General features: G+C 56.0%; 1 protein-coding gene across 9 annotated transcripts in view; it reads right to left on the reverse strand.

The window, feature by feature from the left end:
- EPS15L1 (epidermal growth factor receptor pathway substrate 15 like 1) overlaps nt 1-14,264 on the reverse strand; it is a 92,083-nt gene that overhangs the window by 66,421 nt on the left and 11,398 nt on the right. For all 9 annotated transcript variants that reach the window (XM_077121983.1, XM_077121978.1, XM_077121976.1 and 6 more), the window contains exons 2-6: nt 4,028-4,069; nt 3,788-3,877; nt 3,428-3,475; nt 1,753-1,848; nt 1,442-1,504 (exon numbers count right to left, since the gene is read on the reverse strand). In XM_077121983.1, coding sequence (XP_076978098.1) covers nt 1,442-1,504; nt 1,753-1,848; nt 3,428-3,475; nt 3,788-3,877; nt 4,028-4,069 — 339 coding nt within the window. The remainder of the gene's footprint in view (nt 1-1,441; nt 1,505-1,752; nt 1,849-3,427; nt 3,476-3,787; nt 3,878-4,027; nt 4,070-14,264) is intronic.

Raw genomic sequence — 14,264 nt, forward strand, 5'->3', positions numbered from 1 at the left:
GAGTTCTTTAGGACAGAGAGCTCCACATAAATAGGTGCGACTCAAGGCGCTAACAAACGAAAGAGAAGCACAAGCCAAAGAACTGAGCACCTGAGGACCCAAAGCAAGGTGAAGCATGGAAGCCCTGGCGGTCTAATACCAAAAAACACACAAACTCTCGGCACTTAGAACATGGAGCGGTGGCTACTGCCCCCTGAAATACAAACTGCAGCAGAGCACTGAGCTGCTGAGGGTGAGGGGCTCTGGTGACCTCCCCTGCTGCCCCCGGTGAACGGGAAGCTCAGGGTGGTGGGCTGAGAGAAAGCCGGCACCCCTGGCATCTCTGGCCAGAGCCAGCAGTGCTGGGGAGGTGGTCTCGAGGACAGAGGCAGATGCTGCCTGGGGCTGCGATCTCTCCGGGCCTGGAGGCCCCACTCACTCAGGGGCATCCAGCACCCCAGCACCCACACAGCGCCATTTCCGCTCTGGTCCTCTCTTTGTAGCAACCGAGGGCAGCCCCTCCCTCTGGAGCCGGCCCCGTGCTCCTGGCCCCTCTGGAAAGCCTGCAGGGCCCGCAGCCACCAGCGCTCCTTGCCAGGGCTCACGTCTGCTCGGTTTAAGGAGCGCACCTCCACCGGCGCCACCCCACGCAAAGCACCACTGTGCTTGTTCACACCGCGCCCTGTGCCACCCATCACCTAGACAGAGGTTCCCCAGGACCGGGAGGGCTCCCCACGAGGGTCCGCCCTGTGCACGGATGCCAGCCCCTGCAGCCCCGAGGGAACAAGTCCATCGCAGAAACCGGGCGGTGGGGAGGGATGCTGGGTCTATTTCACAGCAAGACTTGTTACTGGTACTTCAGCCAAATCCCTTTCTGCACGCATCTCAAGCAGGCGGAGAGAGGTGCAGGCCTCGTCACCATGAGTTCTGGAGACGCCTTCCGCGTCCCATGCTCCAGTCGTTGGAGCGGGATCCTGCCCTTGTTAGAAGTCACAACTCGCTCCTTTCCTCCTAGAGGCAGTAACGCACCTCTCCAGCCACGCATCCTGTCTTAAGAACACTCTGAGTGCTGCTTGCCAAATGCAGAGAGGCTTTTCAGGAAACAATGGGCATACCAGAAAAGAAAGAATAGTAATGTGCAAACTGGGTGGAAATAAGGAGAAAATGACTAAGGCATCTGGGGATCTTCACACTTGTAAGCTCCCGCAATTTCCCCTTCTATCCTGATTAACCAACACGAGCAGTGAAAACCACAAGACATGACCTAAAATTGCAAGACTCAAACCACAGGTTTTTGAGAATCCAACTCCTCTAACCCGCAAAGGGCCACAGCCTTCTCACAAGATTTTAACCCGAAGACATATTTCATTGAAATGCTGTGACCCCCGCAGTGAGGCAGGATGGCCAAGGAGAAGGCTCTGAGCCGCGCTGCGAGGGAGCAGGGAACCGACCGGTCACTCACCCTCACGGCCCAGTGGGCCTCTGCAGCGGGCACAGCGGCCGTCAGCGGGCTGCTCGTGTCGTGCTAGGAAGGAAAGAGAGAAGTTCCCCACTGCTGCTGGCAGAGGACGTGCAGACTGAGAAGGACAGGCACTGTAGTGTCCTCTCCAAGAGGGGGAGGAAAGCACGGGGAGACAGATCACAGAGGGATGGAGGGACAACAGGCAGGTGGGTAGGTAGGACGGCTACAGGAAGATGGACGGAGGGACAGACGGACGGACTAGGGCTGGAAGGCAGGCAGGGTGGGGCGACTGCAGGTAGGGGGACACTCACGAACTTGGGCGGCGGCATGCTGAGGTTCAGGTTGCCCAGGGTGACGTCGTGGCCACTCTGTGCACAGGCCACCAGTCTCAGGGCAACATAGAAACCCTGAAAAGCCAAAAACAGAGGGTCCGGGGATGAGCAGCCGCCAGAGGGCAGTCTGCCACCACACCGCCGGGGCAAAGCCAGCGCCAGGGCGCAGCGTCCTCCACCCTGGGAGCCCGGCGGAAATGGACAGGCCTCGCCAGGCTCACTCCTTTTCTCCTGGGGTGTGGCGAAACATTCTTAACAGTGTGCCCCAAAGACAAGGAGCCCCCAACATTTCAGAGACGCCAGATTTTGTAAGAGGAGCAGTGACCATGTTCCAACTACAATGATGGAGCACATACCAGTCGAAAATTTTAGAATGGCTTTAAATAAACGCCACTGCTGCGGCATTTACATCTGAGATTCACTGTGGGCCTTCCCATCTCCCGTGCATGGGGCCTCACCCCAGGACCTGGGCTCCCTGGCATGCAGCCCCGCGAGGACAGGGCGCCTGACCCAGGCATCACTGCCCTCACCGCGCCGTGCCCTGCTCAGGAGCATTGTGGGCACCACATAATCTGGTTCCAATGTGGACCAGTGACTGGCCCAGAACAGAGACTGCTTTACGAAAGCTGGAAACGACTGGACCCTCGAGCCTTTCCTCAGACACAAGCACAGGGGCAGCCCTGCCCAGGCTGACGGCCACCAGGTGCCCCTGCAGAGAACGACGTGGGGACACAGTGAAAAGGGCTCAAGGAACTCTGGGGAGACTGTGCTCGGCAAGGCTGATGGGTCTCTCCTGCCAGAGTCCTCAGCAGCCTGAGCGTGCGGGCCTGCATCCTGAACCTCGGGGGATGGAGGGAGGGAAGGCTGCTTCCGGGGCTTTCCCAGCGGGATGTGAGCCGGGACACAGCTGGAGAAGACGAGCAGATGAAACCTACGGCTGCCTGAACTCGGCAGCACTGTAAGGTGCAAGCACTGCAGGAGTCCCTTCACGGAGCGCTGCTGAAATCACAGGGATGGGGGGCAGGCCAGTGGGGACTGGGGACCCGGGGTGGCCCAGGGAGCCTCTGGGGCGAGGGAGCAGGCTGCTGCCTCACCCTGGTGGTGGGCTCCTGCCTCTAGCGGGTGATAAAATCCCATAGAGCATGGAAACCTAGCAAAATCTAAACAAGGTCTTGGCTTCCATATGGTCCCCGCACCCTCGTCCCGGTTCTCATCCCTGCAGCCACACCAGCCACTGTCCTGGGGAAGCTGCGGAAGGGCACCTGGACACTAGCAATGCTCATAATGTCTACGACAGCTGCCAATCACTCCAAAACAAAAGGCTTCAAAGGCTTTCATCCTTTAAAGGAGACTAAATACCAAGAGATGCGTGAGCCATGGGAACTGGCCCTTATCTCCGAAAGCTCCTCCCAGTCACAAGAGAGACGCTACGCTCTGGGTCGGCTCATCCCGAGGTAGGGAGGCCGGGGGGACAGGGCAGAGGCCGGGGGGATGGGGTGGAGGTCATGGGGACAGGGTGGAGGCCACAGGGATGGGGTGGAGGCCATGGGGACAGGGTGGAGACCAGGGGGATGTGGTGGAGGCTGGGGGAATGGGGTGGCCACACAGCCACAGGGCTTGGCTCACCCGCTCCGTGCCTGCCAAATGTATGTACCTGTTTGTCCAAGAACCCTTTACCTTCTGGGTCGGCCAAATCCCATATCTGTGGAAACACAAAGAGGCCTGTGAGTGGGACGCAGTGAAGACACCCGTGGCCCACGGCCCCAGGCCGATAGGCCGCCACACCCAATCTGCAGACGAGGAGGCAAACTCGAGCGGGGCCTGGACTGCCTGGGATGCACAACATGCTGGCAGCAGAGCCGGGTCAGCCCATGTGCTCAGCTCCACGGGGCACAGGGGCAGGTCCCTGGGAGGCCGAAAGGTCTCAGGTCCCTTGCCTGCAGCCCCAGAGGGCCAGCCTGCCTCCGCCTGCCAGGGCACCACGAGGTGGCAGCGGAGAGAGTACCACACGTACCTTCCCAAGGATAATGTCTGAGAGTCCAGACTTCTTTAGAAACAACGCAGCCTCGCTTGCCCCGACTCTCCCCGTGTACGCAGGGTCCACCTGTGGTGGGAAAGCCACACCTGAGACCCTCTGCGGCTGCAAAGGGGCCCGGTGCCCGCCCTGCCACCAGCTTGGGCACGAGGGGGATGAGGGTCTGCTCTCCAGCTCCGGTACATTCTAGCTCTGTCTAAAAGGTCCAGCCAGACTTACCTGCTTGTAGTAAGATTCATATAGTGGGTTTCCAGTGGGAATCTGTAAATAAAATCACAGATGTTGATCAAAAGCAGACACAGCCCCACTAAAAACAAGTGTCGCCTTAATGATGCCGGTAGCAAGATACACAAGAGTGCAAAACCAATTGTGCGCTTTACATGTCCCCTCTGCTCTACGTGCAGTGGCAGCTGCTGATGTGCTCTCCACAGTCTGGAGCTAAGGCTGGTCCGTGAGTGACACGCCTCCACCTCACCCGCAAGCATGCAGGGAAAGAACCCCTGGCCTTCAAGGTTGCTCTCAGAACGGTTTCCACGTGTCATGGGTGCGGGCGCTGAACAGCCATGCCAGCTTTCCCTGTGAGTCCCTGCCTACTACAGCAAGGTCAGAAACTCACACACGGCCGGGTGTCAGGACAGTGGTGGCAGTGTCCACTCCGATTGCAGGGAGCTCCAGAAGGACTTGGAAGACACAGAAGGGCTCTGAGGTCTGGCCCTCCAAGTGCTCGGAGAAGTGACACCCTGCCTAAGATCACAGCTCATGGAGGCCACCCAAGGCCACACTGATCAGCCTCATCGCCGGCCAGGTCCCTGCACTGCCCGCCATGCCCTGCCTCCCTCCCCGACCACAGCGCAGCACCCCATAATGGGAGAGGGGGCATCTGGGGGATGGCCTCACTGGCCGGGGCCTAGTGGGATGCCAGTGCCTTACGGAGGGAAGTGGGAAAGAGCAGTACACAAGGCTGCCATTCATTCACTGAGCGAAGGAAAGTGACGAGTGCCCAGGTATGCTCAACCACAGAGAAGCAACTGCTCAGGAGAAGCAAGCCAGGGCAGGGGGCGCTGTGTGAGAGGCGGGGGGACGAGCGTGTTTTCTTGTAAAAAGTCCCTGGATGCCTACAAGAAAGGGAGCGGAGAGACAGACAGCCCCGAGAGGAGTGGCCACGTGACAGAGGCAGAGGCTGAGCCAGCAGCGGCCAGCGCAGGGTGTCCCCAAGAGCGGGTGGGGGAGCTGGCCTGCCACGCCTTCATTTCAGATTTCCAGCCTCTAGAAGGGGAGACAGAAAATGCCTGGCCTTTAAAATAAATAAAAATGAAACATTCTTTGGGTGCTGTCATAGTGCTTTTAATAAGGAATAAAACCAGGGTGACTGTGCTGGTTTGAAAGGAAGTATGCCCCCTAAGAAAAGCCATGTTTTAATATAAGTCCCATTTCATAAAGGTAGAATAATCCCTATTCAATACTATATGTTTGAAACTGCAATCAGATCATCTCCCTGGATGATGTGATTTAGTCAAGAGTGGTTGTTAAACTGGATTAGGGGACGACATGTCTCCACCCATTTGGGTGGGTCTTGATTGGTTTATTGGAGTCCTATAAAAGAGGAAATATTTTGGAGAACGAGAGATTCAGAGAGAGCAGAGAACGTTGCATCACCACAAAGCAGAGAGTCCACCAGTCAGTGACCTTTGGAGATGAAGAAGGAGAACAACTCCCGACAGGAGAGAAAGCTAGTAGATGACGCGCTATTCTCCATGTGCTCTTCCAGCCGAGAGAGAAGCCATGACTGTGTTTGCCTTGCGCCTTCTCACCTGAGAGAGAAACCCTGAACTTCATCGGCCTTCTTGAACCAAGGTATCTTTCCCTGGACGCCTTTGATTGGATATTTCTATAGACTTGTTTTAATTGGGGCATTTTCTCAGCCTTAGAACTGTAAACTAGCAACTCATTAAATTCCCCCTTTAAAAGCCATTCCATTTCTGGTATATTGCATTCCGGCAGCTAGCAAACTAGAACACTGACAGAGTGATTTGAACAGCGAATAAAGAAGTATTTGCAAAGTCCCCTTGGGGTTGCTCAGATGTGGCCTCTCTCTCTCCAGCCAACACAACAAGCAAACTTACTGCCCTCCCCCTGTCTACGTGGGACATGACTCCCAGGGGTGTGGACATTCCTGGCAACGTGGGACAGAAATCCTAGAATGAGCTGCGACTCAGCATCAAGGGATTGAGAAAAACCCTAGAATGAGCTGAGAATTAACATCAAGGGATTGAGAAAACCTTCTTCACCAAAAGGGTGAAGAGTGAAATAAGACAAAGTATCAATGGCTGAGAGATTCCAAACAAAGTTGAGAGGTTATCCTGGAGGTTATTCTTACACATTAAGTAGATATCACCCTGTTGTCCAAGATGTAGTGGAGAGACTGGAGGGAACTGCCGGAAAATATAGAGCTATGTTCCAGTAGCCACGTTTCTTGATGATGATTGAACAATGATATAGCTTTCACAATGTGACAATGTGATTGTGAAAACCTTGTGTCTGATGCTACTTTCATCTACTATATCAACAGAAGAATAGACCATATGGAATAAAAATGAATTATAGGGGGAACAAATGTTAAAATAAATTTAGAGTGAAATATTGGTGATTGGTGAGGGGGAGGGGTGGGGGCATGGTATGTATGAATTTTTTTCTGTTTTCTTTTTGTTTCTTATTCTGAATAGATGCCAACATTCCAAGAAATGATCATGATGATGAATATGCAACTATGTGATGATATTGTGAATTACTGATTATATTTGTAGAACAGAATGATAAAAAATTACGAATGTTTGAGTTTGTTTGGTGTTTTTTCGGTATTTTAAGAAAAATTTAAAAATTAAAAAAAAAGTCCCCTTGGGGAAATGGTGAGAAAAGGGGAAAATTCAACTTCCCCATTTGAAGAATGCCTGATATTCTCGCAAGCAATAAGACAAATGTTCAATCTTGGGGTTTGTTCATATGAAATTTATCCCCGCAAAGGATAGGCTAAGCCTACTTAAAATTAGGCCTTAGAGTCACCCCCAGAGAACCTCTTTTGTTGCTCAGATGTGGCCTCTCTCTCAGCCAACACAACAAGCAAACTCACCGCCCTCCCCTGTCTACGTGGGACACAACTCCCAGGGGTGTGGACCTTTCTGGCAACGTGGGACAGAAATCCTAGAATGAGCTGAGACCCAGCATCAAGGGATTGAGAAAACCTTCTCGACCAAAAGGGGGAAGAGAGAAATGAGACTAAAGTGTCAATGGCTGAGAGACTCCAAACAAAGTCAAGAGGTTATCCTGGAGGTTATTCTTATGTATTATATAGATATCCCTTTTTAGTTTAAGGTGTATTAGAGAGGCTGGAGGGAACTGCCTGAGAATGTAGAGCTGTGTTCCAGTAGTGATGTTTCTTGAAGATGACTGTATAACGAAATAGTTTTCGTAATGTGACTGTGTGATTGTGGGAAAAAAACAAACAGGGCGTGTGTATGCACCTGTCGACACCCACTGGGCCACACAGCCCAGAGCGCGAAGCCCACACTGCGGTCACTGACCACGTCTGTTCAGAGAGGCCCCGGGGTGGGGGATGCCAAGGCCAGGCGGAACTCAGGGTGGGGGACCTGTGGCACAGCCTGCCCTGTCTGTCCCACAGCTCTGTGAATCTAAAACCACATTTACAAAATAGGCCACTATTATCATTTCTAATGGGGGGAGGTGGAGACCCTCCCGCTCAGATCGCGGGATCTGAACCAAAACCTCGCCTGTCGGTGGTGCTATAAAGAGTCACTGTGGGTTAAAAATAACTCCTGAATTACAGTCAGCTTCTCAGGGGGTTGCCGACACCTGCAGACATATGAAGAACTGAAAGTCAAGAAAAATACTGAGACGTGATGGAGACAGAAGAAAAATAAAGATTGGAAAGGAGGGAGGAGGATGGTCAAAACAGAAAACAGGGAAAAGAGGGGTGTGCTGGTTTGAAATGACGTGTACCCTAGAAAAGACATATTTTAATCCTAATCCCATTTTGTAAAGGTGGTATTTCTTCAAATCCCTATTCAGTATTGTATGTTTGAATCTGTAATTAGATCATCTCCCTGGAGATGTGATTTAATCAAGAGTAGTTATTAAAATGGATTAGCTGGAGGCGTGTCTCCACCCATTTGGGTGGGACTTGATTAGTTTCTGGAGTCCTCTAAAAGAGGAAACATTTTGGAGAACGAGAGATTCAGAGAGAGCAGAGCAGAACGACACAGCCACAAGAAGCAGAGTCCACCAGCCAGTGGCCTTTGGAGATGAAGAAGGAAAACGCCTCCTGGGGACCCTCATGAGACAGGAAGCCAGGAGAAGAAGCTAGCAGATGACACTGTGCTCACCATGTGCCCTTCCAGATGAGAGAGGAACCCTGACTGTGTTCACCATGTGCCCTTCCGCTTCATGGGCCTTCTTGAACCAAGGTATCTTTCCCTAGATGTCTTAGATTGGACATTTCTATAGACTTGTTTTAACTGGGACATTTTCTCGGCCTTAGAACTGTAAACTAGCAACTTATTAAATTCCCCTTTTTAAAAGCCATTCTGTTTCTGGTATATTGCATTCCGGCAGATAGCAAACTAGAACAAGGGGGCTTTCTGAAAAAGCAGGAAAACTAAACAAGGAAGAAAATGAAAAGATATAAAGAGTTGGGGAGTGAGGAGCAATGACTTGAGAGGAAAAACCGAGACACGGAGAATGCAGAGAGGGCTGAGCTCCCAGCCCTGCAGCTCGCTCGCTCCAGAGGCCCCCATCTGCTGCCGAGACTGGGAGAGGGACGGAAGTGGCCCCGAGTCTCTTGGAGCCCCGGCCCCACCTATGAGCCTGGACGGCAGTCCCCTGGGCCGCTGGCATGACGCTCCGACACAGGCCGAGCTTTCCAACCAAGTGAAGCCACTTGCTGCTGAGCAAAGCCAGAAGGTTACGGGGGTGGGGGCCAGGGCAGGCAGTCCCCACGCAGCCTCCACCCTAATCAAAGGCCTTCCCACCCACAGGGAGAGGTGCAATGCTGAAATATGTCTCCTGTGGGTTTTTCAAAATTCTCACAGCACGTTGGAAAGACGCTCCCTAGCTATGAGGATTTCAGTGAACTTAGGGGACGGAGTTAACTACTGTCAAAACTTCTCAAATCCACTCCAGAGAAATGAGAGCCTGTGTGTTCTGGAAAAGACCCTGGAATCTGAGGCCTGAGGCCACAGCTGTCTGTGCCGGGGGCAGAGGGGAGCAGGTGGACCCCGGGGGCTGGCAGGGGAGCGGGTGGACCCTGGGGGCTGGCAGGGGAGCGGGTGGACCCCGGGGGCTGGCAGGGGAGCGGGTGGACCCCGGGGGCTGGCAGGGGAGCGGGTGGACCCCGGGGTCAAGCCCAGGGGAGTGGGTGGCCCTCCTGAGATCCATCCCTAAGGGCCCAAAGGTCAGGTGCTGGTGTTGCTCCTTATGAAGGAATCAAGGTGAGACGAGGACAACATCAGAGATTTCCATTTAACGCAGCACATTTCCAGAGCAGGAAAAGCAGAAGGGGAAAGACGGGCAGACGACTCTAACTGCCACTTCCTCCTGCCGCACTGCTTCCTCTGAGGACAGGGCGCTTGCCCCTGCACTCTGCCCAGCGTCCCTGCACGGAGGTGGAGTTGGGCACCACCGCAATGAGCCCTGGACGGCCAGCCCGCACCGCCCCACTGCAGCAAAGGGATCCTGCACCTGAGCAGGCCTGGGAACACCCCCTCCCGCCAGGTTGGACCCCACAAGCGAGCCCAGACCACGCCCGAGGACAGAGTTGTCAGGGGCCCACCAGTCAGGGAACCACCCTGGGGTGGCATGAGGCGAGGCAGGTGGACTCGCTGTGCCCAGAGGCTGGGGGGATTGATGAGGGCCAATCTCGTCCTCAACACGGTCTGTCTCTTGGCGGCCCTTCGCGTCCTAAAGTTCTGCAGTGACGACATGAATGCCTGTGGCCTTTCGGGTCAGCCTCTTGCCCAGGGACCCCCTAAGAGCAGGGCGGCAGGGCAGGGGCACGTGAGGACAGAGCACAGCCTTCTGCTGCAGGGGGCTCCAACACGACACACTTGCGGCCAACGGAGCGACTTCAACTTCAGAGCCACCAGGTACAGTCGTTCGACCCTAGGGGCCTACGAGAACTCAGTTCCAGAGACCGTCAGCCCGTCCAGCTCCCTCCCTGCCTCCTTCACACCCGATGTCTCTCCTGCTCCCAGAAGGAGGGACCAGAACGACCCCTCCTGGGTCCCCTGCTGGGAAAGAGGGTGCCAAAACGGTCCCTAATGACGGAACGCAGAAACCTTTTCTGCCGGGCCTGTGGCGTTCCCTTCTTTGCCTTCCAGTAAACTGGGGAGGTCTGGAGCGGGACACGTGGTACAGAAATGCTCTGACCACACATCGCTGAGAGAGAATGGTATTTTGCATGTGCGTTGGAAAGAAATGCAAGGCTGAGACGACACTGTCACGGCACGAGACTCCCACTCCCGTCAGCCTGCTCACACGGACAAGGTTTCTAACTGCGAAAATGAACAGAATAGGAAGGAAGTGATGCTGGATCTCTGTTCCTGGGGTCAGATCCCGCCCATGAGGGATGGTGGCTGAACGAAGAGAAGGGCCTCCCCATCACCAAGAGGCGGCTCACATGTCCACAGTTACTCTTCGCAGTGACATGGTCAGTCCTCGAGTCCAGTTGCACTGCTTTGGTAAAAACAAAACCGATGGCCAGGCCTACAGACCCGGGCCCTGGGCACAAGCAGCCTCTGGGCAAGGCCGCCTGGGAAATGGGCACTAATAAGTGCATATGATGGTACATTTTCAGCAAATGGAAAAGTCAATGTTCAAGACCTGTCTTGCTTACAGAAATCACTTTCAGAACATAAGCGCAGCCGGGAGTGTCCCCAGGAAAACCAACAGTTCACAATGGCTGTGTTTTCTATGCAGGAAGCTAATTCCGTAAGGTCCAAGGACACCCGGTCCAGGCTTCTGCATGGAGAAGCAGATCCCGACCAAAGCCCAGCCTGGACATATGTGCACCTGGGGGTCCTGGTGCTACCGCCTTCCGCCGACGGGTGCCCTGCAGCATCCTGACTGGCACGGCCATCGTGAGGCGGCCCCCTGCTCTCTGCAGGTGAGGCAAGCTGCAACTGGGCTCTGTGGGGTTCGCAGGCGGCAGGAAAACGGGCACCCCCACTGCCCACTGGCCCTCGCGGAGGTTCCTTCATCGCGGTAAGTGAGGGACCGGGCGGGAGGAAAGAGCTCTCATGAACCATGAGGAGGGACACATTCTAACTACAAACCGAGCCCAGGGCAGGGGAAAGGCAGGCCAGGGAGAAGAACTGCAGCAAAGTCGGGCAGAGAGTGCTCAGTCTCGTTAGTAGCTCAAGCACTGTAAGGTTAAAGGAGGAGCCAGAGTTCCTGCATCTGGGTGGTAGCCGTGTGCGGTCAGCTGAGGGGGAAGCAGGCACCCCACGCCCTGCTGGGGGAGCTGGAGTGCCCCGGCCTTCCTGGGGGGCCACGCGCCACGGCCCAGCACGCAGGCCCAGTGCAATGCCTCCCAACCCCAGCAGGAGTTTCGGGTGGTGCAGACGCGACGTCCTAAAACGAACGTGGGAGGCAAAGCCCTGGAGCCATAGGAACGACTCCGGAAAAGCAGAATGAAGCGGCAGCAATGAGTCCACCCGACTCCCGCTCTGGGTGCAGCACCAGGAGGCAGGACAGAGGGGAAGGGGCTGCGGGTCAGACACCAGATCCGCGGAACCACAGCGCAAACCTGGAGAGACCCACACTACACGCCGGCCTTGAAGGCGGCATGAAAGACATGCCACGGAGGAAGGACAAACACGCTCTCCACAAGCAGTGCTGGGGCAGCTGGGAGTCCGGAGGCAAAGACACAGACTTCAACTTAACCTCACTCCGTCCACAACAATGTACTCGATACAGATCCTGGGCTCAGGCGCCAAACGTAAAACCAGACAACTTCCACAAGCAGACTCTTCGGGACTGAGGACCAGGCAGAGGGTTCTCAGACTTGATACCAAAAGCACAAGTAACGAAAGGGAAAAGTGATGTCAGACCTCATCGAAACTAAAAATGTTTCTTCTGCAAAAGAACCTGTGACAAGGATGAAGAAACCAGCTACAGACTGGGAGAAAATATCTGCAAATCGCATATTCGACTAAGGACTGACATCCAGAATACAGAAAGAACCCTCACAACTCTCGGGTAGGAAAGCAAGACACCAAAAAGAACACTGGCGGGGTCCAGGAAGGGCCACTCCGCCCACAACGGCAAAGGAGCACAGCACCAGGTGGCCAGTGTCTCCAGCCACCCAGGGGACTGCGCGGCACCACGGGGGGGAGGCTGGAGGAGGAACAGGGCCCAGGCCAGCTGCTGGGCTGCGAGTGGTGCTGAGGCGCTGGGAGAGCATGGCGATGGCTTCAAGGCCAAGGGCACAGTTGCCTGGTGGCTGCACCACTTGGCTCTTCCCCAGGGAAGTGACAGCAGTCCGAACCAGGACACAGATGCTTACGGGAGCTTTATCTGTGCCAGCCCCGAAGTGGAAGCCCCCCAGACACCCCTCGGCGGGTAAGTGGGGAACAACCCCTGCTTGGAAGAGCACTCAGCCGCGGAGAGGAAGAGAGCACAGACACGGCCTTCCAGAACACTCTCCAGAGCACCAGGCTGCATGAGGCAAACCCACCCAAAGGTCACAGACCGCCCAAGCCTGTGAGTAACAGCCACGAAACGTGAGCAATGGGTGGGGAGGGCAGATGGGGGCTGCAGGGGCCGAGGGTGGGGAGGGAGCAGCCGGCCTGGGGACGGTCTCCGGGCACTACACGGCCCCACAGTTCTGTGATGTTGAAGGAAACCAGGTAAAGGGAACTCGGGATGTCTCTGTATTATTATTTCTCACAACTGATTGTGACTCAAAATTAAAAGTTTAAGAGACAAAAAAGACTTGAGACCTAAAAACGAGGTCAATCGCAGTGACCTTTCCAGGCCATCAGGGAAAGCGGCCGATGGGCGTGCGGTGACCTGAGGGATTCTCTTGAGTTTTCCAAGGGGAACGACGGCAGGCGGCTGTGTGAAAAGCGGCCTCGACAGGAGGCGTCAGTAGAACTGCGACTCCTGGGAACGACGTGAACGACAGACGCCAGGAATCCGCGCGAGTGGGGGGCTGAGGTGGTGACAGGCAAGTGGAGGCCTGCGAGCGGGGACACTGGAGATGCCCGTGTGACGTAGGCAGCAGTGCGCGGGGACACAGACCTCTGTCCCTGCTTCTGAGGGTGCCACGCCAGCTGTGCCGTGAGGCCGGCCCTGACCAGCCTGGGCGACGAGGGGCCCCGCACTGCTGTTCGCAGCTCAGCCGCTTCCTGGGATGCGGCTGGGTCAGTAGCCGAAGACGCTTCAGTGGAGATGCGGGATAAAGCGAGCGGCCCCTCCGAGGGGCAGGGCCTGCCACGGGCAACATGCCTGTGGGAGGCCGACACAGCTCGCGGCCCCACGGGCAGGACAGAGCCAGGCACGCGGGCGGAGGCCAACGTCCTGGGGGCAGTAGCCCTGGCCTCAGTCTGCAGGAGATGGCAACAGAGGGGGTGTGCCCACCTTCTCACCCCGCCGGTCCCCAGTTCAGATGCACCACCCGGCGGGGCGCAGGACCTCCCTGAGCCCGGAGCGCCCCCAGGCAGACCCCCACCTCCTCCCCCCCAGGGGCCGTGGGCAAACATGGGGTCAACTGAGGCCACGCAGACTTGACTCAGGGCCTACCTGCCGCCCGGAAGCTGCGCAACCTTGGGGAGGCTGTTCCCCTGTTCGTGCCTCGGTTTCTCCACTTGGAAAGTAAGAACAAGGTGGGGATGGAGTACGCGTGTGTCAGATACTGGCAGCCACAATCCCCACTACCTCACTTGCCGCACTTCTTCTGCAGAGTCGTGCCGAGACCCTCCTCCACCTGGATAGGGTAGGGAGTGCCCAAAGAGGCTGTCTGCCCAGCTCGCCAGCTCTGCCCTCCTGGGCTCTTATACTTCTCCAGGCCAAAGGGACAGCGCCCTGGGTCCCGGAGGATGACAGAGCAGGTGCAGTGGGCCCCAAGGCCTGGGCGTGGGCAGTGGGGATGGAGGGCAGCTGGCGACCAAGCCTGGCAAAGGCTCTGAGGGCAGGGCAGACACTGAAGCAGGCATGGGGAGGGCAAGCGTGTGCAGGAGACGATGCTCAGGAGACTCAGGGGACGGTGAGCACAGGTGGGTGGACACCCGGGGGCTCGGGGGAGGGTGAGTGTGTGCAGAGTGGATGCCCAGTACTTGGGGGACAATGAGCGCAGGTGGGGTGGACGCCCAGTACCTGGGGGAGAGAGATGTGTATGGGGTAGACACCCAGGAGACTCGGGGGAGGGCGGGCGTGTGTGGTGTAT

This window comes from Tamandua tetradactyla, chromosome 11, assembly GCF_023851605.1.
Source record: "Tamandua tetradactyla isolate mTamTet1 chromosome 11, mTamTet1.pri, whole genome shotgun sequence".
In the NCBI taxonomy this organism is placed as follows: domain Eukaryota; kingdom Metazoa; phylum Chordata; class Mammalia; order Pilosa; family Myrmecophagidae; genus Tamandua; species Tamandua tetradactyla.